Source organism: Felis catus, chromosome A1 (assembly GCF_018350175.1).
Source record: "Felis catus isolate Fca126 chromosome A1, F.catus_Fca126_mat1.0, whole genome shotgun sequence".
Classification (NCBI taxonomy): domain Eukaryota; kingdom Metazoa; phylum Chordata; class Mammalia; order Carnivora; family Felidae; genus Felis; species Felis catus.
Window position 1 is genome coordinate 205,380,395 of NC_058368.1, and position 24,348 is coordinate 205,404,742.

The 24,348-nt window shown below is 37.8% G+C and overlaps 1 protein-coding gene across 1 annotated transcript; it reads right to left on the reverse strand.

Moving 5' to 3' along the window:
• Positions 1-3,725: 3,725 nt before the first annotated feature.
• Positions 3,726-24,141, reverse strand: RIMOC1 (RAB7A interacting MON1-CCZ1 complex subunit 1). The gene is made up of 7 exons (XM_045037663.1): positions 23,725-24,141; positions 19,984-20,090; positions 12,737-12,880; positions 9,868-9,999; positions 8,860-8,974; positions 4,818-5,100; positions 3,726-4,472 (listed from the first exon to the last, which is right to left on the reverse strand). The coding sequence occupies exons 1-7, from the start codon at positions 23,822-23,824 to the stop codon at positions 4,451-4,453; spliced, it is 903 nt and encodes a 300-aa protein (XP_044893598.1). The 5' UTR covers positions 23,825-24,141; the 3' UTR covers positions 3,726-4,450.
• Between the last annotated feature and the right edge of the window lie 207 nt (positions 24,142-24,348).

The following is a 24,348-nucleotide window of genomic DNA, read 5'->3' on the forward strand; positions in this document are numbered from 1 at the left end:
TATTCCTAACCAATATACTATACTGTATGACATTTATTAGAACCATAAGAAATAATGTTCAGATGTCAAAGTAAACTGAGACAATGAAAGTTTTCATTCTGATACAACACTCAGATATAATAGAAAATAAAGACCAAGATACAAATATGGGAATATGGTTTTATTAAAAAAAATGTATATGCTCCAAAACATTTTACTTGGAAATCTTCACTACAAGTAAGAGAACAAAAAACAATAAAGAACTTCAGCATGAATACATATCACATACTCATTTATGGATACAGTAAATGCATTTTAATACAATACTTCCTAACATGTTATCTCATACTGTGTTAAAAATAATACAAGGAAGTGACACTAGAGAACTACAGAATCCTGGATTCTGTTGCAGATAAGGTATCCTTATTAGAGCCAAAAAAGGAGCCCTCATAAGTGGCAAGAGAAAAGTGCCAAGCCATCCAAAACTAGCATGTTATCCAGTTGTGTGTTTTTAAGAATGCCATTAAAATGAAGCTGAGAATACGCTTAGATACAGTTCCCACTTCAATGAACATCACAGAACCCACAGTGGGAGGGTAAAGATAGGAATGTAATTTTATTGTGGAGTTTTAGCCACAACCCTCACTCACTTCACTCTACTGTATGCAAAGGTATGAGGGAAAGTCTTGTCATGATTTGAAACTTAATCAGCATCAAACAATTCATAATAGCCAGGAACCCTATAAATGCCACAAAACAGATAGGCCTTTAAGTTTCAAAGCTTACTTTGAAACTTAACTACTTAACATAAAAAAATTCACACTGCAAAAGAAACACAAATTTAAGGATTATAAAAAAAAAATCCTTTAACAGTTTTAGTAACAATCAGAGAACTCAAAATGGAGAGAAACCCCCATGTAATAACACAACAAGGCCTTTAGGTTCTCACTCACTCATTAGTAAAGCCCACACTGGAAAACGTCTTAAATGTAATCAAAGGAAAAAGGTCTTACGTAGTGACTGACTCGTTCCTTAATTCTGTATCAGAACTTCCATAAGAAAGAAACTTTATGGATGTACTGAATGTGCAGCAAGGCATTTAACCAAAGGGAGAGAATTTGAAGACGCTAATGCTAAAGTAGATAGGCACGCCTTCCCAACCACCATACATAAAACAGCACTCCTCTCCAGAGTCACACAAGCCCTTTACCCTGTTATTCTTCATAGCACTAACCACTTAATACACGATACATGTATTTCTTAAAATGTGTTAACTTCCTCCACTGGAATATAAACCCCAAAAATGATGTTTTACAAAGCTGTATCATCAATGCCTAAGATGAAACCTGACATGTAGTAGGCACATAATACTTGTTGATGAGGGAATTATAGTGCCTTGCTGATGTAGTGTTTGTTATCTTGAAGATACTTCACTTAAATGAAATAAAATTTACTTAGGTTTAACACATACATACAAAAATCTGTTGTTCATTGTTTTGTAATACACCCATGTAAAAAGCACTGTAAGCGTTATGGTCTACAGATCATTCTCCAATTATGTGGGGGATGGAAAAGTTGTACAAAAAGCACCCAGTAGCACCCTCATAACTACACCAGCTAGTGAGAGACCCAAGTGGTTTCCAAGGGTCGTAAAGGCAAAATGGAAGTTCCCATTTCTGAAGAGAAAGTTATGGTTTTCTCAGGTCCCAAATCTACATAATACTTTACTTCTCTGAGAACTAATTTCTTATTTGCCTTATTAACCACTGGTGTAGAGGGCATGGCAGTTTGCAATCCAATAGCAGCAACCCTTTTGTGCAGAGTTCGGCACTTAAGAACCGTGTCTCTTATTAATTAAAAAAAAAAAAAAAAAAAAGGCAAAAAAACCCACAAAACAAAACCAAAAAACATTACTAAGGGCCTACCATTCATTAAGCACAATGTATGAAGATACATTTTTTAAATATGGAGTTCACCAACACATAAGGAAAAGAACTATAAAGCAGTGTTACCTGTTTGATAACATGGAAGGAACATTAAGGGAGCAGAAGCAAAGGAACATTTGACTGAAAAGGGCTGAAAAAACCTTATGGATCCAGTATCACTGGAGCTGAGTCCTAAAGCACAAGTAAGTATTCACCTGGCCACAAAGAAGGGCAAAGTATTCCCGGCAGAAGTAATGAGATCTGCAGAGTACTGAGGGGAGCCCAATGGGAAAGGAACTGAAGTATTTGCAATTGATCATCATGCTCCAAAAGGTGGGGGTAAGGGGGCGTGTGGTTCTAAAACCATACTAAAAATGATCTAAATTTTTATACTTAGAAAGCACAAAGGTATTTTTGTAGTGAAACTGGTTAAAAAGCTATATTAAATAAAAATCTCTGTTGCGTAAGGATAAGCAAGGAGACAGGGGCAGGGATAGGGAGAGATTTTCCTTATACCAAGATGTTCTATCAGAATGTTTATCAAAAAGCAGCCTGGGTTGTAAATGCTGAGGAACACTGAACTAGAACATGATAACATGGGATGCACTGCAGAGAGAAAACTGGGAAGGTAGACAGAAACTAGATTGTGGCATTCCTTGTTGCCTTGCTCTGTGAAAGACCAAAAAAAAGGAAAAAAAAAAAAAAAAAAAAAGAAAGAAAGAAAAAACATGAACCAAAAAGGATTTTAAACAAAAGATGAGGGTTAGTTGTTTGGACATACTGAATTACCAAAATTGTGAGTGAAGATATTTAATAGGCAGTTAGAAAGAAGGCTCAGAGAGCAGGAGAAGCTGGGATTTGAGTTGCAAGTCTAGAAGTCAGCCTAACATTATAGCTGTCACAAGCAGCCAGGGCTATGAATGACATCACCTAAGAGTATTTAAAGTTAAAAAAAAAAAAAAAAAAGAGCGAGAGCGAGATTGGGAGGGAGGGAGAGAAGGAAAGGGGGGGAGGGGAAAAAGAAAACAGACCTTCAGTGAAGAGCAATATCTAAGGGGCAAGCAGAAAAAAAAAAGAAGCTCCAGGGGAAAAGAGGAGAGGTGGAGATCAGCTTTAGACAGGAAGCAGGTGACCTCTTTTCTTCTAAAAATGGGGAAAATGAGTACGGCAAAGCTGGGAAATAGAAATTAAACTCCTCATAGTCTGAATTTTCTGTAAGAGCGGACCAAGCGCCATATGCTAAGGGAGGAAATAGAGGACATGAAAAAAGTAGTGAGGTTTAGATTAGCCACCAAGAGAAAAGGAGAGGAGCCACAGCAGGAACAAACAAGAGGCTTATACTGAGGGCTCTTCTAAAGTCGAAGGTGAGACACTCATAGGGATTACACCTTGAAGGGTTACATGAACTTCACATGAGACACAGCATTCCAGAAAAGGTGGGTGACAGGACAATGGTGAGATGTGCAGAATGGTTACACTGAAGGACACGAGGACAACGGACTTGAAGGGGCTGTGGAGAGCACTTCAACTGGTGATCCTTATAAAGCTGAAGCTGGAGGAAAGGAAGAAAATCTGAAGCGGGCTGATGGTTTAGGAGAAAGAGGAACAGTCAAGAGGAGAAGGCTGTAAAGAAGCTAGAGATAGAATAGAAATACAGGGGGCACCTGGGTGGCTCAGTTGGTTAAGCGTCCGACTTCAGCTCAGGTCACGATCTCGCGGTCCATGGGTTCGAGCCCCACGTCTGGCTCTGGGCCGATGGCTCAGAGCCTGGAGCCTGCTTCTGATTCTGTGTCTCCCTCTCTCTCTGCCCCTCCCCCATTCATGCTCTGTCTCTCTCTGTCTCAAAAATAAATAAATGTTAAAAAAAAATTAAAAAAAAAAAAAGAATAGAAATACAGGGAAAGAAAAATCAACAAAAATGAGGAAGTGAAAAAGCTGGAAAGATAGGAATTGTTATCGGTTACTGCAATTTAAGATTTCAGAAAGAGAACACAAGGTGGTGATTTCCATTCAAGGTGTAGCCATGGGAGTAAGTTCCTGGAATGTGATGAAGTCACTGGCACAGAAGTCAAGGATATCAGCAAGGTATTAGACAGATCATCCCAAGATGACAAGAGGAGTTGAGGTAGACAGAAATACTGTAAGCAAGATAGAAAGTTAGGTTCTCTGGCCATCTCTATTATTAAAGACAAAAATATTAAAATTTCAATACATCCAAAAAGGTGTGCTCTAAACACATATGAGCTAATGATGGACTAACCTAAATTGGTTTCATCTTCATTACTCATTTGATAAGCCATCCATTTTCTTTTAACAAAACAGGAAAATCATTTGAAAATGGTTATATAATGCCCAATAGCATAAAAATTTTAAATTCTATTAGTAATACATGGTGAAAAAAAATCAAACAATTCTCTTGTGGCATTGCATTATTTACCTTATTCTGGAAATGGGAGTCTAAATACTAGTCACAATCTTCTATTTTGCCCATTTTTTATCCATCTAAAGCAATGAGGTGACTTGATTTTAATCGCTGAAGCGTAGCTTCAAGATAGACCTAAAAATAATCTGAAGATATTTAAAGTGGTCAATTTTATGTCACAATATTAAAAAAAGAAACCTAAAGTAATAAAAAAATTCTAAAAAGCTAAACTGGATTACTACTTAGTATTAGTTACAGGATGGCTGAATTAAAATTACATGCCATCTTAGAAATTAAAGAATTGTTCCTTCATAGATTTAAAAACATGTAATGAAAGATGGCGATGGCATTTAAAAATAGGTAACCCTGCTGGTTATCTTTACATAGTGTAACATTCTTAAGCTCAGTGTCAATATGTCTTCTTTTCTGGAACTTTTTCCATTTCACGGGTTGTTTTGTTCTTCTGTTTCAAAAAGAATAGCTGAACTTACTGGTTGGTATAATGCTGAAAGAAGTTTAAAATTTGTTTTGCATTTGCTGTATTCCATTCTTGTTCTTTCAGGGGTCCTTCGCACACAGATACATACTTTTTCAAAATTTTTTCTCCTACTTCTCGGAAATCCAAGGGTTCTTTCTGTGTCGTGTAGCTTGCTCCGGAAACACCACTATCCACTTCATGATTTTCTGGCTGTTGATCTGCACAATGCTTCAATCCCCAGTAACACATTTCTCCGCTGTACATCATAGCCAGCAAATGAATGTCACTAAATATTCCTGGGAAAATCATTTAGGTTGAGAGATTAGAATTTAAATATTTAAAAAGGGACCTTGGTTATTAAAACTCTAATAAATTCCTTTTATGTCATTAAGCGTTTTTCCTTCTCATTTCAGTTACACTAGAAAAGCCAAATGATCCCTAATATAATCCTCATTTAATTGGCATTTCTCTCTATTTTACCTATAAAAGAGGTCCATCACTCCCAACCCCCCAAAAACCAGTTTGTCAGAGATTTTTTTTAAAGAATCATTTAGGTGACTGTGTTCTTAAGTTCTAAAGGTGGTTAAATTATCACTAAGATCTGGCCACAAAAATATTTTGAATTCATGTAGAACTTTTAAAATTAATATTAAGGATTATTCAGAATTATGTTTAATGTTGGCTAATAAAATATTAAAAAATAATTAGATGGGAATGCAAGCTGGTGCAGCCACTCTGGAAAACAGTAGGGAGGTTCCTCAAAAAACTAAAAATAGAACTACCCTATGACCCAGCAATTACACTACTAGGCATTTATCCAAGGGATACAGATGTGCTGTTTTGAAGGGACACATGCACCCCGATGATTATAGCAGCACTATCAACAATAGCCAAAGTATGGAAAGAGCCCAAATGTCCATCAATGGATGAATGGATAAAGATGTGGTATATGTATACAATGGAGTATTACTCGGCAATCAAAAAGAATGAAATCTTGCCATTTGTAACTACATGGATGAAACTAAAGGATATTATGCTAAGCGAAATTAGTCAGTAGGAGAAAGAAAAATCATATGACTTCACTCATATGATGACTTTAAGAGACAAAACAGATGAACATAAGGGAAGGTAAACAAAAATAATATAAAAACAGGGAGGGGGACAAAACAGAAGAGACTCATAAATACGGAGAACAAACTGAGGGTTACTGGAGGGGTTGTGGGGGGGGGGATGAGCTAAATGGGTAAGGGGCACTAAGGAATCTACTCCTGAAATCATTGTTGCACCATATGCTAACCAATTTGGATGCAAATTTTTTTTTTAATTTAAAATAAATAAATAAATAAATAAATAAATAGCCCCTGGGTGGCTAGTCGGTTAAGCATCTGACTTCAGCTCACATCATGATCTCCCAGTCCATGAGTTCGAGCCCTGCATCGGGCCCTGTGCTGACAGCTCAGAACCTGGAGCCCACTTCGGATTCTGTGTCTCCCTCTCTCTCTATCCCCACCCTGCTCATGCTGTCTCTCTCTGTCTCAAAAATAAATAAACATTAAAAAAATTTTAAAAATAAATAAAATAAAATAAAATAAAATCTCTAAGATCCTTCCTAAACCTAAAATAAAATTTTCACACTTACAGAATACTAAGAACTAATTTTCAAAACCATACTATGTATAAAAATATACAGATTTAAGTATACAGAAACTATCATGTCAAAACACTTACATTGTTTTCATTTTTGAATAAATGTTTTAAGTGAAGAAAAAAAAATAATTAGAACCTCTCTGATGGGGATCAGGAGTAATTCAGCCAGGTAGGCTTCCTGGCTCCTAACCTACATCTTGAGAGAGATGAAGTAGGGAGGAACAAACTGCTTTAGATGAGAACAAGAAGCCAACACCGGAAGAGGACCTAGCCCTGTGGCAAAAGTGCTATGAAGTGGATGTTGTTTTCTTTTTTTTTTTTTTCCTGGAAAAAAGAGACCCTATCTGTCCCTTTTGATTCTCCTGTGGAAGAAGTAGTGGAAGCTAGGGGCTAATGCAATCAAATTATGATTTAAGAGAAGACACTAGTACCACAAACATCCTGAAGAGAAAATCCCAGGCTATAAGAGTATACTACCCTATGACTAGAAATGAGAGAATAAGAGAAATTGGTGACTCTTGCTACTTTCTTTGGTTCTAAATAGGCTTTCGTGCCCATCCCTACTTTTTCTTTTACATCAATCCATATTGGTGGGTGAGGAGATTTTAGAAAGGCCACTGTCAATGCAGCTAATCAGTTTACTAGTTATCCGCAAGAAATACTTCCTACAAATAAACCAAAACACCACGTTTGTCAAAACAGGCCCACTGGAGGAGCATTTGGTATTTGCAATTTTTAGGACAGCTACGTGCCTGAATTAACTGAACATAACAACTTTCAGTAGCTTAAATCATGCTGCTTTTTCTAAGCAGTGTTTTCAAATAAAATGGAAAAACCTACAAAAGCTAACAAAGAAAAAAGGATAATTAAAATATACTTATAAAATTGAAATATAGAATTTTCCCTAAGTTTTCTTCTTCTCCATATTTGATTTCTCCCCATCAAAATTTCAGATGAAGTAAAAAGAAAGTTTACACATATAATCTAATGTCACTTGCCAGCTATGTGACCTTCAACACACCTTCTGGCTTATCATGACATCAGTTCCTCCACTTATAAAGAGATGGCAAAAATAAGTGGTTCTTCCCTCCCACACCTCAGTCTAAAACCCAAATGATGCTCTATATCCAGTTCCTAATATTTTCAGGTGGATAGATATGACAGGAACATTTGCCACCCAGTATTCATTCTTCCCTTCTTTCTTAGTTAAGAGACAATTTTACTTGGGATGGCAATGCATCAGGTGAAGGGCTATACTGTAATCCCAGGTTCCCTTGTAGCTGTTTGAAGCCATGTGATTAAATTATTGCCAGTGAAATGTAGGTGGAAGTTTTAAGTGTCAGAAACTTCTAAGAAGGTTTTCCAAAGGAGCAGTGTTGACTGAAAGAAACATCTTTTTGCCCTTCCTATAGACTGAAACACAGGTGAGACGAAAAGACCTCCAGAAGCATGTTGAGACACTGAGAATGCAATATCCTCAACAGAGGTGCATGTTGCACAACTCTGGGAAGTACTATTTACATGTATTCTGTATAAATGCCTCCCTCTGAAGCTGTAAGGCTGTAGTTCTGAAGATGATGGAGGAAAAAGGTAGGATCCTGATAGGAATCACCATAATCAGCTCTGGTTTTGGTTGTTGTCTTTTTTTCTCAGTGTTTATTTATTTTTGAGAGAGAGTGCGAGTGAGGGAAGGGCAGAGACAGAGAGAAAGACACAGAATCTGACGTAGGCTTCAGGCTCCAAGTTGAGCTGTCAGCACAGAACCCAACATGAGGCTTGAACCCAGGAACCGCGAGATCATGACCTGAGCAGAAGTCGGACGTTCAACTGACTAAGCCACCCATGTGCCCCTTAAGACCATTTTTAGGTGAAAGAGCAGTAAATTTCTACTTGTTTAAAAGTTACTTCCGGGGCACCTGGGTGGCTCAGTTGGATAGGATCCAACTCTTGATTTAGGCTCAGGTCATGATTTCAAGGTTTGTTGAATTCGAGGCCCAAGTCGGGCTCTATGCTGACAGTGCAGAGTCCGCTTAGGATTTTCTCTCTCCCTTTCTCTCTGCCCCTCCCAGCTTGCGTGCATGGCTCTCTCTCTCTCTCTCTCTCAAAATAAATAAACTTAAAAAAAGTTATTTCCAGTCTGTTTCAAGTAGCCGAATCTAGTGCCTAATTGGGCTAATTGGGGATACGAAATAAAAGCAGCATGACATGTAATTCTTTCAAAGTTACTATAAAGGGAATAGCAGTATTTTTTATTTTTTACATGAGAAGATATTTAAAAGCCCTTTTATTATTTTTTGGTATATAATGTACCTTGAAATTCATTTAAATCAGAGTAAAGTCTAGTAAACGTAAAAATTAAGAAAAAAAAAACCTTTAAAACAGGAAACTGCAAAAAGAGATCACATTACCTTCACTCAGTAATTTGGCTGTGTCTAAGTCTTGGAAAGAAACTCCTTCATTTAACTGGATAGGACACCGGTAATTTAGCATCTGTAGCAAGTAACTGATTCCATCAATAAGATACTAAATGAAAATCAAAGCCAAAGAATTGTAAGTATTATATGAAGAACTGTAGAAACCTCAAACGTTAATTTCCCCCCATTCTTTACTTAAGAGAAAATTGACTAGTTTGTAAATGTATCTTGTGGTTATTATATCACAATGGTAGAAGGACCCACCCCATCCCAAAACTTTTATAAATACAACCTTCCAAATGCTCCAATTAGCAAAAGAGTATGGGAGATAAAAAAAGAAAGAACTAACCAAGAACACATGACTCAGTAATATATTTGTCAAAGATGTTAACAGAGGAAGAAAAAGATAAAATAACAATTAATTGTTCAAAAACAATTTATTAAAACATGTACTTATTATAATTTAAGAAATATTATGAACAAAATTTTACATCAAGGGTAACCTCTCATTTCTAGGCCCGCATAAACTATGTATACAACCAACTCAAGTTTGAATTCTTAGTAAAACAATGTAAGACAGGTTCTTTGGATTTACAGATTTGGTCAGAAGAGTCAAGACAAATCAGAGGGCTACAGTGTTCTACAGTAGGGTCACAAGGTTCTTTATGAGTAATCTGCTGACAGAGGGTCACAGCCAAGTCTGTTTCCTTCAGGCCATAAATATGCTTCGAAATTGATACAGACAGTCTATATTCTATTTAAAAAAAAAATCCCAAACTTAAAAACAGCACGTAAACTTCCCAGTTTACAAAGGCTTTCACATGTTATCTTATTTAATCTTCACAATAATTCCCATATGCTTAAGAATACATAGCTAGTAAGTTGAAACCTGGAGTGCAAACCCAGACCCTTTGATTCCACTACTCTTCGTACTACACCAATGACAGCTTTTTGAAACCTGTAAAGTCAACAATCTAAAATGTATAAGGAACACCTTTTTACCTTTTTAAGCAAACTGGATTTTCTTGTGAGCCACTCTCTCCTTTTGGTCAGAGAATGACAATACATATAGAGTAGAGCACCTCTCCTCCAAGAGAGGCATTCCAGAAGTTCATCCCCAAGCAAATCGCAGGGCTGAAATACAACAAAGACTTAGCTAAAAAAAGAAACCTCACATCTGTAAAAATAAAAATTAAATTCCAACATATTGAGCAATTCAAAACACTTTCATTTCACAAAATTTGCCCTTTACTTGGCTACTTATTATTCATGAATGCCTTACTTTGTTTGAATCAATTATAAGTTTAGAAATCTATTGCTACGTGAAAATACTCCAATTTACAATTTTTTAGAAAATAATATTTAAGTATTTTAGTAGCCATTTCTAACATATCTGAAATATAAGTATTCCATAATCTAATTAAAAAGATAACTTTTCATTCAATAAATCATGCTGGGAACACTGGACAGCTACATGAAAAAGAATGAAACTGGATTACTTTCTTACACCATACACAAAAATAAACTCAAAATAAAATAAAGACCTAAACGTAAGACTTGAAACCACAAAACGCCTAGAAGAAAACATAGGCAGTAATTTCTTTGATATTGGCCTTAGCAATATTTTTTTAGGTATTTTTCTTGAGGCAAAGGAAACAAAAGAAATCAACTACTGAGACTACATCAAAACAAAAAGCTTCTGCACAGCAAAGGAAACCATCAACAAATGAAAATGCAACCTACTGAATGGAAGATGTTTGCAAATAACATAATGATATACCTGATAAGGGGTTAATATCCAAAACATATAAAGAATCTATATAGCTTAACACCAAAAAAACCCAAATAACCCAATCAAAAAGCAAACAGAGGAAGTGAATAGACATTTTTCAAACGAAGATATATAGAGATGGCCAACGGACACATGAAAAGATGCTCAACATTACTAATTATCAGGGAAATGCAAATCAAAATCACAATGAGATATCACCTTGCACCTGTCAGAATGGCTAGAATCAAAAGGACAAGAAATAATAAGTGTTGGTAAGGATGTGGAGAAAAAGGAACCCTTGTATGCTACTGGTAGAAATGTAAATTGGTGCAGCCACTGAGAAAACAGTATGAATGTTCCTCAACAATTAAAAATAGAATTACTGTATGATCAAGTAATTCCACTACTGGGTATTTACCCAAAACAAAAAGACTAACTTAAAAAAATATATGCACTCCTACGTTTATTGCAGCATTATTTATAATAGCCAAGATATGGAAATAACCCAAATGTCCATTAATAGATAAATGGATAAAAAAGATGTGGTAAATACAAAGGGTTATTATTCAGCCATAAAAAAGAAAAGATCTTGCCATTTGTGATAACGTAGATAGACCTACATGGTATCGTGCTAGGAAAAATAAATCAGACAGAGAAAGACAAATACCATGTGATTTCACTTACGTGTGAAATCTAAAAAACAAAACAAACGGATAAACAAACAAAAAGCAGAATCAGACTCATAAATACAGAGAACAAACTGATGGTTGCCAGAGGAATGGGCAAAACAGGTGAAGGAGAGAGAGTGGGATATACAGGCTCCCAGTTATGGAATGAGTAAATCACAGGGAAAATGGGTACAATGGTATTGTAATTGCCTTGGAAGATGCAGCTACACTTATGAACATAGCATAACATATGAAATTGTTGAATCACTATACCATACACTTGAAACTAATGTAACATTGTATGTCAACAACAGTTCAATAAAAAATAAGTGTTAAAAAAGGGTAACTTTTTAGAAATCTGTTACTTGAAACAAGATGACACTTGTAGTACTGTTAGAATAAAATAATGAAAAAATATATATATAAGGTTTTAATATATCAAACTTTTCCTGTGTTGTATCATTTAAAACTTGGAATTATTTGTTCCCACAGTTAACATCCCCTGATAAACACATAGAGAAAAAAAAAAATCTGGGTAAAGAGAGCCAGCAGGCAGTTAAAGATAATAAATTATCTGCTTGCAAGAATAGCCAGGGCTAGACAAAAACCTTGGAATCATCTAAATAGAGATGACAATAAAAAGCATGTGAACAGGTTGTCAAGCAGACAGAATAGAGAAAATCAGAGGATTAAGATATCCTTGGTGAGGGTGTATCTTTCCAGGATGGGAGAAAGGGCAGATGTTTGGGGAAGAACAAGAGCCAGGCTCTGAGGGCCTCAGAGGGATGGGGTGATCAATAGGAAGAAAAGCAGCAAATGCCCAGGAGGAAAAAGACTGTAAAAAGGACAGGAGATGTGTTAATTAGATCCCTCAGGACCTTCAATCTGCAGAAGTAAAGGGAGCAGAAATAGCAAATATCTGTGTTTAGAAAATGATCAGGCACCAGTAATTCCAATACAATTCCATCATGCAAATATTCTGAAACATATATGTGATACTTTAGTTGTGATGTTGGTCTGAGGTGTTAAAGTCTCATACATCTCTCCTTTAATCTTCATTTTATTTATTTATTTATTTATTTATTTATTTATTTTTTTTTAATTTTTTTTTTCAACATTTATTTATTTTTGGGACAGAGAGAGACAGAACATGAACGGGGGAGGGGCAGAGAGAGAGGGAGACACAGAATCGGAAACAGGCTCCAGGCTCTGAGCCATCAGCCCAGAGCCTGACGCGGGGCTCGAACTCCTGGACCGCGAGATCGTGACCTGGCTGAAGTCGGACGCTTAACCGACTGCGCCACCCAGGTGCCCCTAATCTTCATTTTAAACAGAGACAAAGACACATTCCAGAAGAAGAAATGACAGACTCTAAAGAGCAGAAGAGGAAGAAACAGCATTCCACCATAATTCACAGGAGTACAAAACTTACTTTTGGGTGCATATTATTTTCTTTAATTAAAATTTCTGGTTCTGAAAGAAAACTGATCAGCTCTTTTACTTTCTGTGAAGAGTCCTCGGGAAAATCTTCATCTACTAGTTTGTTCTCCTCAAAATATGTCATGTCCAAAATGGCCTGCAGTAAAACAAACAAAATTATCCATGAATGATTGAAATGTGAATAACTTACATTTTAACCTTACATATACAGATGCTTTATTAGACAATTAAATTTGAAAAGTGGGAAAAATGTCTAGCTGTACACATAGTCTCTGATGGGCTTCATAGGAAACCTCATAGGTATTTTAGTAAAATATTGAATTAATGATAATCTTGCTTCTCTCAAAAAAAGTAAATAAATAAGACTTTAAGCTAATCATATATGACATTAATTACGAAAAATATATTATGTTCCTTGCAATCTACACATACATACTTCTTGAACATTTTCTAAATGCCTGCTATATCAATTTAAGATCACTACCTCTAGTTTTATATATTGAATCTTCAAATAGTTTATTTGTTTCTTCAAATGCAGACCTAGCATTTGGGGAATATGTATTCTGCCACCCAATAAAGGCAGTATATAACCAACATTATGCAATTTAAACACTAAATCCCTAGCATTCCTAAATATAAGATGCTCTGTTCAAGTACCTTAAAACTACACAACCTTTTCTCTCTTTTTTTAATCTACTGGACTAAGACTAAGGAAACTGAGTTCTTCCACTAATCACCCAACTAACCAAGGACAGTCAATTTTATTGGTAAGATAAAGAAACTGCTTTTCAAAGTTCCTTGCTTTGAGGATAGAATGAATTAACATATGTACAACACACAGAATATTAATTATACAGGGCTACTTAAGTGCTAAGTGTTCTTGTATTGAAGGCCTAAGTCAGGAAGAGCAAATCATTATCCTACGGATAGTAACTTTGATTCAGAACCATAACTAGGGTCTAAGGGGGCCTGGGGAATTCAAATCTGTATCTCTAGGTCTTTCATCTTATCTTTAGAAATAAATTCAAATGTTTAGAGGGTAGAAGTTAATTAAGATGGAGGGATAGGGGGAAGCTTCCCTCTTCCCTTGAACACAGCTAGATAAATATCCAGTCATTCTGAACACCCAAGAAATCAACTGACTGAAAAAATAACACTACAAGTAAAATTGTGGAAGGTAGAATCTGCAGAGAGTTGATTTGGGGGAGATAAGAACTGAGGGTGCTCCAGAGGAGAGGGAGCCCTGCTAAAAAAAAGACTACTGCAAAGTATTATAAGAAGTAGAGTGCAACAAGTTTTAGAAGTCCACCACTACCAAGGTCGTGCCTGGCTTAGCAGTATTCCCGTGGGGAAGGAGGGTGGAGACCCTGCAGAAGACAGTGTGGTCTGAGGATTCTCTGGTTGCTGGGGGAGAAATAGATCCCCTGCTTGGAGTGCACTTGGGAGCGGCAGCAAGGCCTTCTAGGGGACAGAAGAAAGGGTGGTGCTAACGTGCTACACGATTCCCAGGCATAGGAGCAGGGACACTGACAGAGGACAGCGAGTCTTGATGCCAGTTTTCTGCTCCACTTTGCCATGAACTCAAAACCACTGTGCGGTCCTGCAAACACTTTCCTGGGACAGTTGGCAAGGGGCAACAGCTTGGTGAGACCCTCCCCCAGAGGATCAGCACAGGGCCCTACTGCACAAGTCCCTAAAATTCGGAGTTTAGAAATCAAGCCACACACCTGAGATAAAACAGCTCAGACACAGACAGCATGAAGACAGGGATTTGATGAAAGCAAGGGACACAAGAGAAGTGATTTTCTGTGACGACTACACGAAAAGTGGCAGGCACAAGCTCCCTGCTCTGGGGATAGGAGAGCCAGGCGAAGCCATTTTGCACTCTCCCTACCCCCCCCCCCCCCAACCGCCCATCAGTACTGAGCAACCTCAATGAGCTAAAGAGCACCACCAAGTGGAGACCGGGTGCTTACACTAAGCCCTGCCCCCCCCCCCCACCTTGCATATGCATCTCTACAGGGGCAAGTAGTGAGAACCAGTGCAACAAACATACTGGGTCACAAATCAGCCCTCAACAAACACAAAAAGATCTAGATCATTCCATGCATATTTTCAAACCACAAAGCTATGAAACCTGAAGTCAACCACAAGAAAATATTTGGAAAGACCATAGATACATGGAGGTTAAAGAACATCCTACTGAAGAATGAATGGGTAAATCAGAAAATTAAAGAAGAAATAAAGAAGTACATGGAAGCAAATGAAAATATAAACATGACAGTCCAAAACCTTTGGGACGCAGCAAAGGCAGTCCTACGAGGGAAGTATATTCAATACAGGCCTACCTCAAGAAGCAAGAAAAGTCTCAAAGACACAACCTAACCTTACATGTAAAGAAGCTAAAAAAGAACAGAAAATAAAGCCTAAAGCCAGCAGAAGAAGGGAAATAATAAAGACTAGAGCAGAAATAAATGAAGTAGAAACAAACAAACAAAACCTAGTAGAACAGATCAATGAAACTAAGAGCTGATTCTTTGAATGTATTAATAAAATTGATAACCCCCTAGCCAGACTTATCAAAAAGAAAAGAGAAAGAACCTAGATAAATAAAATCAGGAATGAAAGAGGAGAGATCATAACCAACACCACAGAAATACAAATAACCGTAAGAGAGTATTAGGAAAAATTATGTCAATCAACTCGGTAATCTGGAAGAAATGGACACATTCCTAGAAACATAAAAACTACCAAAACTGAAACAGGAAGAAATAGAAAATTTGAACAAACCCATAACCAGCAAAGAAATTGATCAGTAATCAAAAATCTCCTGGGGCACATGGATTGCTCAGTCGTTTAAGCATCAGACTCTTGATTTCAGCTCTGTCATGATCTCATGGTTTGTGGGTTCAAGCCCCATGCTGACAGAGCGGATCCTATGTGAGATTCTGTCTGTCCATCCCCTGTTAGCTCTCTCTCTCAAAATAAATAAATATACTTAAAAAAATATATCTCCCAACAGGGGCGCTGGGTGGCTCAGTCTGTTGAGCATCCAACTCTTGATTTCACCTCAGGTCATGATCCCAGGGTTGTGGGATTGAGCCCCATGTCGGACTCCACACTGAACATCATGAACATCAAGCTTGCTTAAGATTCTCTCTCTCTCTCTCTCTCTCTCTCTCTCTCTCTCTCTCTCTCTCTCTCCGCCCCCCCCCCCACCCTGCCCGTGTCAACCATCCATGCTCTCGAAAGGAAGGAAGGAAGGAAGGAAGGAAGGAAGGAAGGAAGGAAGGAAGGATCTCCCAATAAAAGTACAGGGCCAGATGGCTTCCCAGAGGAATTGTACCAGATATTTAAAGAGTTACTACCTATTCTTCTTAACCTGTTCAAACAAATAGCAATGGAAGGAAAAGTTCCAAACTCCTTCTATGCAGCTAGCATTACCTTGACTCCAAAGCCAGACAAAGACCCAATAAAAAGGAAAATTACAGGTCAATATCCCTGATAAGCATGGATGCAAAAATTCTCAATAAGATACTAGCAAACAGAATTCAACAGTACATGAAAAGAATTATTCACCACAATAAAGTGGGATTTATTCCTGGGCTACAGAGCTGGTTTGGTATCCGCAAATCATTCAATATGATACGCCACATTAATAAAAGAAAGGATAAAAACTGTATGATCCCTCTTAATAGATGCAGAAAAGCATTTGACAAAATATAGCATCCATTCTTGATAAAAACCCTCAACAAGTAGGAGTAAATGGAACATACCTCAACATCATAAAGGCCATATACAAAAGACTCACAGCTAATATCATCCTCAAATGGGGAAAAACTGAGAGCTTTTCCTGTATGGTTAGGAACAAGACAGATGCCCAGTGTCACCATTACTATTTGTCATAATACTGGAAGTCTTAGCCTCAGCAATCAGACAACAAAAAGAAATAAAAGGCATCCAAATCGGCAAGGAAGAAGTCAAACTTTCACTATTTACAGAAAGCATGTTACTCTATGTAGAAAACCCAAAGATTCCACCAAAATATTGCTAGAATACATGAATTCAGCAAAGTCTCAGGATATAAAGTCAATGTACAGAAATCTGTTGCATTTCTATATACCAATAATGAAGCAGCAGAAAGAAAAGTCAAGGAATCAATCCCATTTACAAATGCACCAAAAATCGTAAGATACCTAGGAATAAACCTAACCAGTAAAACTGTGTAACAGTAAAACTGTGTAACACTTACGAAGGAAATTGAGGAGGACCCCCCCCCTCCACTGCAAAAAGGAAAATATTCCATGTTCATGGATTGGAAGAACACTGTTAAAATGTCCATACTACCCAAAGCAATCTACACATTTAATGCAATCTCTATCAAAATACCATTAGCATTTTTCACAGAGCTAGAACAATCCTAAAATTTGTATGGAACAACAAAAGACTCCAAATGGCCAAAGCAATCATAAAAAAGAAAAGCAAAGCTGGAAGTATCATAATTCCGGACTTTAAGCTATATTACAAAACTGTAGTCATCAAGACAGTATGGTACTGGCACAAAAACAGACACACAGATCAATGGAACAGAACAGAAAGTCCAGAATGGATCTACAACTACATGGTCAAGTAATCCTCAACAAAGAAGGAAAGAATACCTGACGGAAAAAAGGCAGACTCTTCAACAAAAATGTTGGGAAAACTGGAGCAACATGTAGAAAATTGAATTTGCACCCCTTTCTGACACCATATGCAAAAATTCAAATTTATAAAAGACCTAAATATGAGAGAGGAAACCATCAAAATTCTAGAGGAGAACACAGGCAGCAACCTCTCTGACCTAGGCTGGAGCAATTTCTTACCAGACACATCACTGAAGGCAATGAAAACAAGAAAAAATAAATTAGTAGTTCATTAAGATAAAGAGCTTCTGCACAGCAAAGGAAATAGTCAACAAAACTAAAAGGCAGCCTATATAATAGGAGAAGATATTTGCAAATGGCATATCTGATAACAGGTTAGTACTCACAATATATAAAGAACTTATCAAACTCAACACCCAAAAAACAAATAATCCAGTGAAGAAATGGGCGAAAGACATGAACATATTTTCACAGAAGACATACAGATGGCTAACAGACACATGAAAAGATGCTCTTCATCACTCATCATTAGGGAAATATCAATCAAAATCATGATAAGATACCAAATTAATAATACAAGAAACAACAGGTATTGGCAGGGATACGGAGAAAGGGGAACCCTCTTACCCTGTTGGTAGGAATGCAAACTGGTGTAGCCACTCTGGAAAACAGTTCGGAGGTCCCTCAAAAAATTAAAACTAGAACTACCCCACGATCCAGCAACTGCACTACTAGGTATTTACCCAAAGGATACAAAAATATAGAATCAAAGAGGCACGTGCTCCCCAATATTTATAGCAGCATTATCAACTATACCCAAAGTACGGAAAGAGCCCAAATGTCCATCAACTGAGAATGGATAAAGAAGACGTGGTACATGTCTGTGTGTGTGTGTGTGTGTGTGTGTATGTGTGCATACATGGAATATTACTCGGTGATCAAAAAGAATGAAATCTTGCTATTTGCAACAACACGGATGGAACTAAAGTATATTATGCTAAGCAAAATAGGTCAGCCAGAGAAAGAATAACACCATATGATTTTACTCATATGTGGAATTAAGAAACAAAAGAGATGAACATAGGGGAGGTGGGGAAACACCGAAAACAGAAAGGGTAACAACGCACAAGAGGCTGTGAAAGAGAACAAACAGGGTTGATGGAGGGAGGTGAGTGGGGGATGGGCTAGATGGGTGATGGGTATTCAGGAGGTCACTTGTTATGATGAGCACTGGGTGTTGTAAGGGATGAATCACTGAATTCTACTCCTGAAACCAGTTATTACACTGTATGTGAAGTAACTAGAATTTAAATAAAAATCTGAAGAGAAAAAAAATGTTTACAACTCTCTCACTGAAAGAAATGAAACAAGCAGGGAGTCTTCCAAAGGGAAAGAAAGCCAGGCAGAGCTCTGCCAAATAACAGCAGCCCTTTGGGTTTTATGAGTAGTTGTTATAGGTTCAGTCAACCATGATATCTGAAGGCGGAAACCAGCTTTATGTACCTCCCAATAAGAAGTAGAGTGCCAGGCCCCTAAATGCTATACATGTGTACTTTGAAAGCTTAACTATGTTTACTCTACTCTTCATAACCACTTCGTCTTCATTATCAAGTAAAGCATATAAGGCACTCTGTCAACTATAAAGTGCTATAAGAACGTTAGTTACTATAATGAAATTATGTTTCTTAATGTCAACTTGCCTCAGCAGTGTTTGAGAAAACCAAACTAGGTCTTCCCCATACAGAGACCTGAATTTGAAAGGAAAGTAAAAAAAAAAGCAGCAGGGGGGAGACTGGAGGCAGAAAAATTTTATACAGTTGCATGACAATAGCAGGACAGTCATGTGGAGGATCCCAAAAAAAGATGAAATTCAGGGGAAAAAAAAATAATCAGGGACCTTACAGAGACCTTTATTCCCTCTGAATAACTTTCAAAGGCTTGGAAATTGCATGTACTAGTGTTTTGTTTAATGAAATATAAAGGGAAGCAATTTTGCTATCTACAAGATTTTTTTCCTTAACAATACATTAAATAATAAATCTTCTTTCTATAGTTTCAAAGTTTCAAGTCTATATGTTTTATACATAAAGGGGTTTTTCTGACCCAAATGAAACACTTTATTTTTTTTTTTTAGGTTTATTTAATTTTGAGAGTGAGGGCGAGCAAGCATAAGCATGTGAGTGGGGGTGGGGCAGATAAAGAGGGACAGAGAGAGAATCCAAGGCAGGCTCCCCACTGTCAGCATAGAGCCCCATGTGGGGCTCAATCCCACAAAATGTGAGATCGTGACCTGAGCTGAAACCAAGAGTTGTACCCTTAACCAACTAAGCCACCCAGGTACCCTAACACTTTTTTTTTTTATTTTAAGATTTTATTTTTAAGCAATCTGTACACCCAATGTGGGGCTCAAACTTACAACTTCAAGATTAGGGGTGGCATGCTCTACCAACTGAGCCAGCCAGGTGCCCCAAAAATCAAACACTTTAAATAGAGAATAAATTGGTTTCACTACACCTAAACTTTGGAGTCAGATTCAATCATCTTATATAGGCAATCTGTCCCCATATCATCTCAGAAACCACATCTGTTTCAGTACCTGTGTGTAAAGTTCTAGAAGATTTGATGGGTTTGAACATTCTTTGTCTTCTCCACACAGAAGTTTCAATTTTTCTAGAGCTGCAGAAGCCCGAATTAAAAAGTGATCTGTAAGAGATAAAAACATGAATTTCATATAGTTTCAAGGTGTTCTTTAAACAAAAAAAAAATGGTGTATCTGAAATCATATTATGTTACAGCATGAAGACGCAGCATGGTAGTAATAGCTTATGTAAACCATGAAGCACATCATAATGCCTAATCCTACTTAAATTCATCACAGTAATTTATTCTCAATAGCTAGACTGAACTTCTCCAGGTTCAGTTGCCATTTCTTAAATGCAATTTGTATGTTCATTTTCATAGTGCTGCTTTTATGACGTTGACATACTCAAAATATTTAAATAATAAATTGAAAACTTGTATTCGAATAGTACAAACAATATACATAAATCTACAGAAAGGGCTTCCACTAAAAACTTATAATTTCATAAATGTATTTCCTAAAAGAACATGACTGATTAAATCAAGTGCGCCAAAAATGTAAGCTCTGAGCAATTTTAACTTTATCCTGTTTATGTATTTATGTATGTAAATAGCTGTTATAATTAAAATTACATAATCTAAAAAATTACATAATCCATCTGCATATTTTATTCCTTTAAAAACCTGTAAGTGGAACAAATTACCTAATTCTTTCAAAGAAAAGAGTATTCTAATATGCCCTCTAAAAACAATTCACCCTCTCTCCCCTCTACATTGTCTAATTTCTTTTTTTTTTAATTTTTTTTAAGTTTCCTTATTTATTTTGAGAGAGACAGAGATAGCGCAAGTGGGGGGGAGGCAGAGAGAGGGAGACAGAGAATCCCAAGCAGGCTCCACACTGTCAGCTTGGAGCCCAATGAGGGGCTCGAACTCAAACCATGAGATTATGACCCGAGCGGAAACCAAGAGTCGGATGCTTAACCAACTGAGCCACCCAGGCGCCCCTATGTTGTCTAATTTCTTCCCTGTCTCCAGTATCATATTCCCTTTGTTTTCATGGTTTCACTTTTTTCTTATAGATTTTTCCTCCCTAACCCGCCAAGTGTCCATACCAAGGTGCTATTTATCTACCCTTCTGCACCATCTCATGTAGTCAAATTTAGACATGCCTACCATCAAGACTTCAAAGTCCCTGAATTTGCCCCTTCTGTGCTTCCCTTCAGAAATATGTATGTTTTCCAACACTAGCCAACAGACAGAAAATGTAGAACTTACTGCAGGCCCATCTGATCCAGCTTTAGCACTTATACAAATAGTAAGTTGTTTAATATTGGAGTGAAAGCAACACCAGCTTCATTATGTCTGTTGGCAACCATACGATGACCTTAAGTTTTTCCAAGTGAGGACTAGCCTGTATCTAAACCAGATTCTGATTGATTTAAGATCCACTATTTTTTTGCTTTGAAAGCTACTTCTTTAGCACTGCCTTCCAATCTCTCAGCCCAGAAGTAGCATCTCCCAACCTGGGGGGAAAAAAAAATTCCACTGTGAACGGAACATGGCACTCTATATGTGCTTTAGAAACTGAGTTGACATTTTCTTCTTAATTTGCAAGATTATTTTAAACGTAAAGACTTGTACTGAATTCACTAAACCACTGCTGAAGGAGTATCTCACAGGAATTCCTAAGTACAGGGGAGAGGGGATAATGGCTCACATTTTAGCAAACTTTTATAAAATATAATATTTTTACTAGAACCATTCAAAGTGACAACTGGCAAGGCAAAGACAAGTGACTCTTACATAACCTCTGGAAAAAGTCCCTCTCATGGCATATTTCTATATACTGAACATATTGTGCTTGTACAATGAGAAATAAAGAACAAAAATTGACCAGAAATAAAAAGGAGAGCAATCTTAGAATAATGTCTAGTTGCATCTCATCTCATTTGAAGTAGAAAACAGAAAACTATCAATTCCTATAATGTAATACAAATATGTAGCTGTTACAGGAAAGAACACATTTTGAGTGAATATTATTTTTGTTGTGTGGAAAAGAATGCCAAGTTCCGTTCAAACATCTGCAACCATGTTTTAATTTAACTTCATAAAATAAGAAAATGTTGCCATTAATACTCATTAATAGCTCATAACGAAGATCACTATTATTTTACTTTTAGTAAACCTTCACAACTTTAAAGTCTCCCAAAAAGGGGTGCCTGGCTAGTTATTGGGTGGAGCATATGACTATCTTGGGATTGCAAATTTGAGCCCCATGCTGGGTGCAGAGATTACTTAAAACTAAAATCTTTAAAAATTAAAAAATCAAATAATGTCTCTCAACAAGGACATACATCACTTTACTTTTTAAATTTTTTTGATGTTTATTTATTTTTGAGAGAGAGAGAGTGACCAGGGGAGGGAGCAGAGAGAGAAAGGGAGACAAAGGATCTGAAGCGGGCCCCTTGCTGACAGTGGAGAGCCCAATGGTGTCTCGAACCCACCATGAGATCATGACCTGAGCCAAGGTAGGATGATTAACCAGCTGAGCCACTTCTGCGCCCCACCACTTTACTTTTACTTCCACCCCTTATTCTAGTCTGGAGTAAAGAACTCTTCCATGGAAAAATGAGAATGACTTTTGGGCTCAGTGATAAGTGAATCAAAAACATTCTTTGATCTCTTTAGTCTGGTTTAAGTGGAGCTGGTGTGGGGTGAAGATCACTGTATAGCTTATTTAGAGGTAATCTGGATACACTTCCAAGTAATAGCCACTACGGTGGATAAACTATTCATGTGAATCCTGGGATTCACTTACCACAAACCAAAAAAGAAGTCAGCTTCAGGGTGGTCTGTGGATTTTGAAAAACATACTCTAAGAAAAGATAATCAAGCAAATAATCTTTATTGAACTTGAGCCATTTCATTGTGAACCCTATTCAATAAATTCACCAACAATCAATAATCTGGCAAAATGTTCCACTACTATTTTCCTATAAGTCTGATGACAATGAGTCAGACCACCAGAATTTAAAAGCCTGTCTGTATTACTAAATGCTCAAAACTCAAAAATAAAATCATGTAGAACCTATAGGGAGCTGAGATGTAATAAGACAATTAAACTTAAAAGTCGCAGTAATTCTCTAAGCCAGTCTTTCCTAAGGAAAACACTTGGACCTTTCCAAACAAGTGTTCTAACACTAACAGAGCCGTGGTGAGAACTGAGGCGATGTACAGAAAAGAATCTCCAAACTATACGAATGCAAATTTCTTCTGTAGAGTATTGTTTACAGTTGGATTTAGAATCCAAAACAGAAGACGAAAATTTATAAGGCAGCAATTAAAAAGTTTAACTGTTACACATGCCTAGCTATCTTTACTGCACCCCAATCATTACTTACCAGCGTACTATCAGTCAGCTTTAACTACTCATTTAAACTTTTGAACTTTTATCCAGATTCTACTCTTTTCCCAATCGCTATAGGCATAAAGACGAGCAGCACTGATTTGACTGAGATGTAAGCCGTTTTCATGGGTTATGAAAAACGCAGTGTAGACGCAAATGCCTTGGCTTAAGGCAACGTGAGTTTCTGGAGGTGGACAATCGACGGTGCAGCGAGGGTCACAAGTGCAACACCTTCGGTAGCTCTGGCCTGGGATCTACACCGAGCACAGGCCGCAGCCTCCAGCCCGTACCGCGGTCGAGTGCCAGCTATGAACTACGGCCAGCCCGCCCGCCCCTCTCTCCTCGGCTCACCATCTTCGCCGGCGGCTTCGCTAAGCTGCTGTATGTGAGCCTGAGCCAGGTCCCCGAGCTCTTCCACTCGCCTTACCACACTGGAACCTGGGGCCGCCATGGCCACGACGGGCGGGCGCGCCCCAGCCACGTGACTTTGCCGGGCCGCGGTCACCTGATTCCCCGGCTTGGGCGGGGCGTAAGGGCGGAGCTCCCCCGGTTGGTGGGAGGGAACCCCAGCTCGGCAACAGGGCCGGTCCAGGCCCGTAAGTGTTGCTGCAGTTTATATTTTTTTCGTCTCCGGTTACTTCCTCTCCTTCCCACAATCCTGAGCGGTAGGGATACTTTAGGGGCTGGCATGCCATCAGGACACGCCTCTCTCCCGCCCCCTCCTCTAAACCAATCGGGAGCGGCCCACACCCTCAGGTTGGCCCAATAGGAAGCCAGCTTTCTCTGAGGGGCGCTGGGAGGAGAGCGTGGCAGCGACTGGCTGGTGGTGGTTGACTGGCCTTGCTCTTGTGTTTCTGGCCCCTGTCCGATTTTGGCCTTTGTAGCGAGAGCGTTGCCTAAAATCAAATGACTATAATATTCTAGTCAGAAATGGTAAAGCCTGACAGCCCCCTTGTAGCACATCTAAGTCTTTGA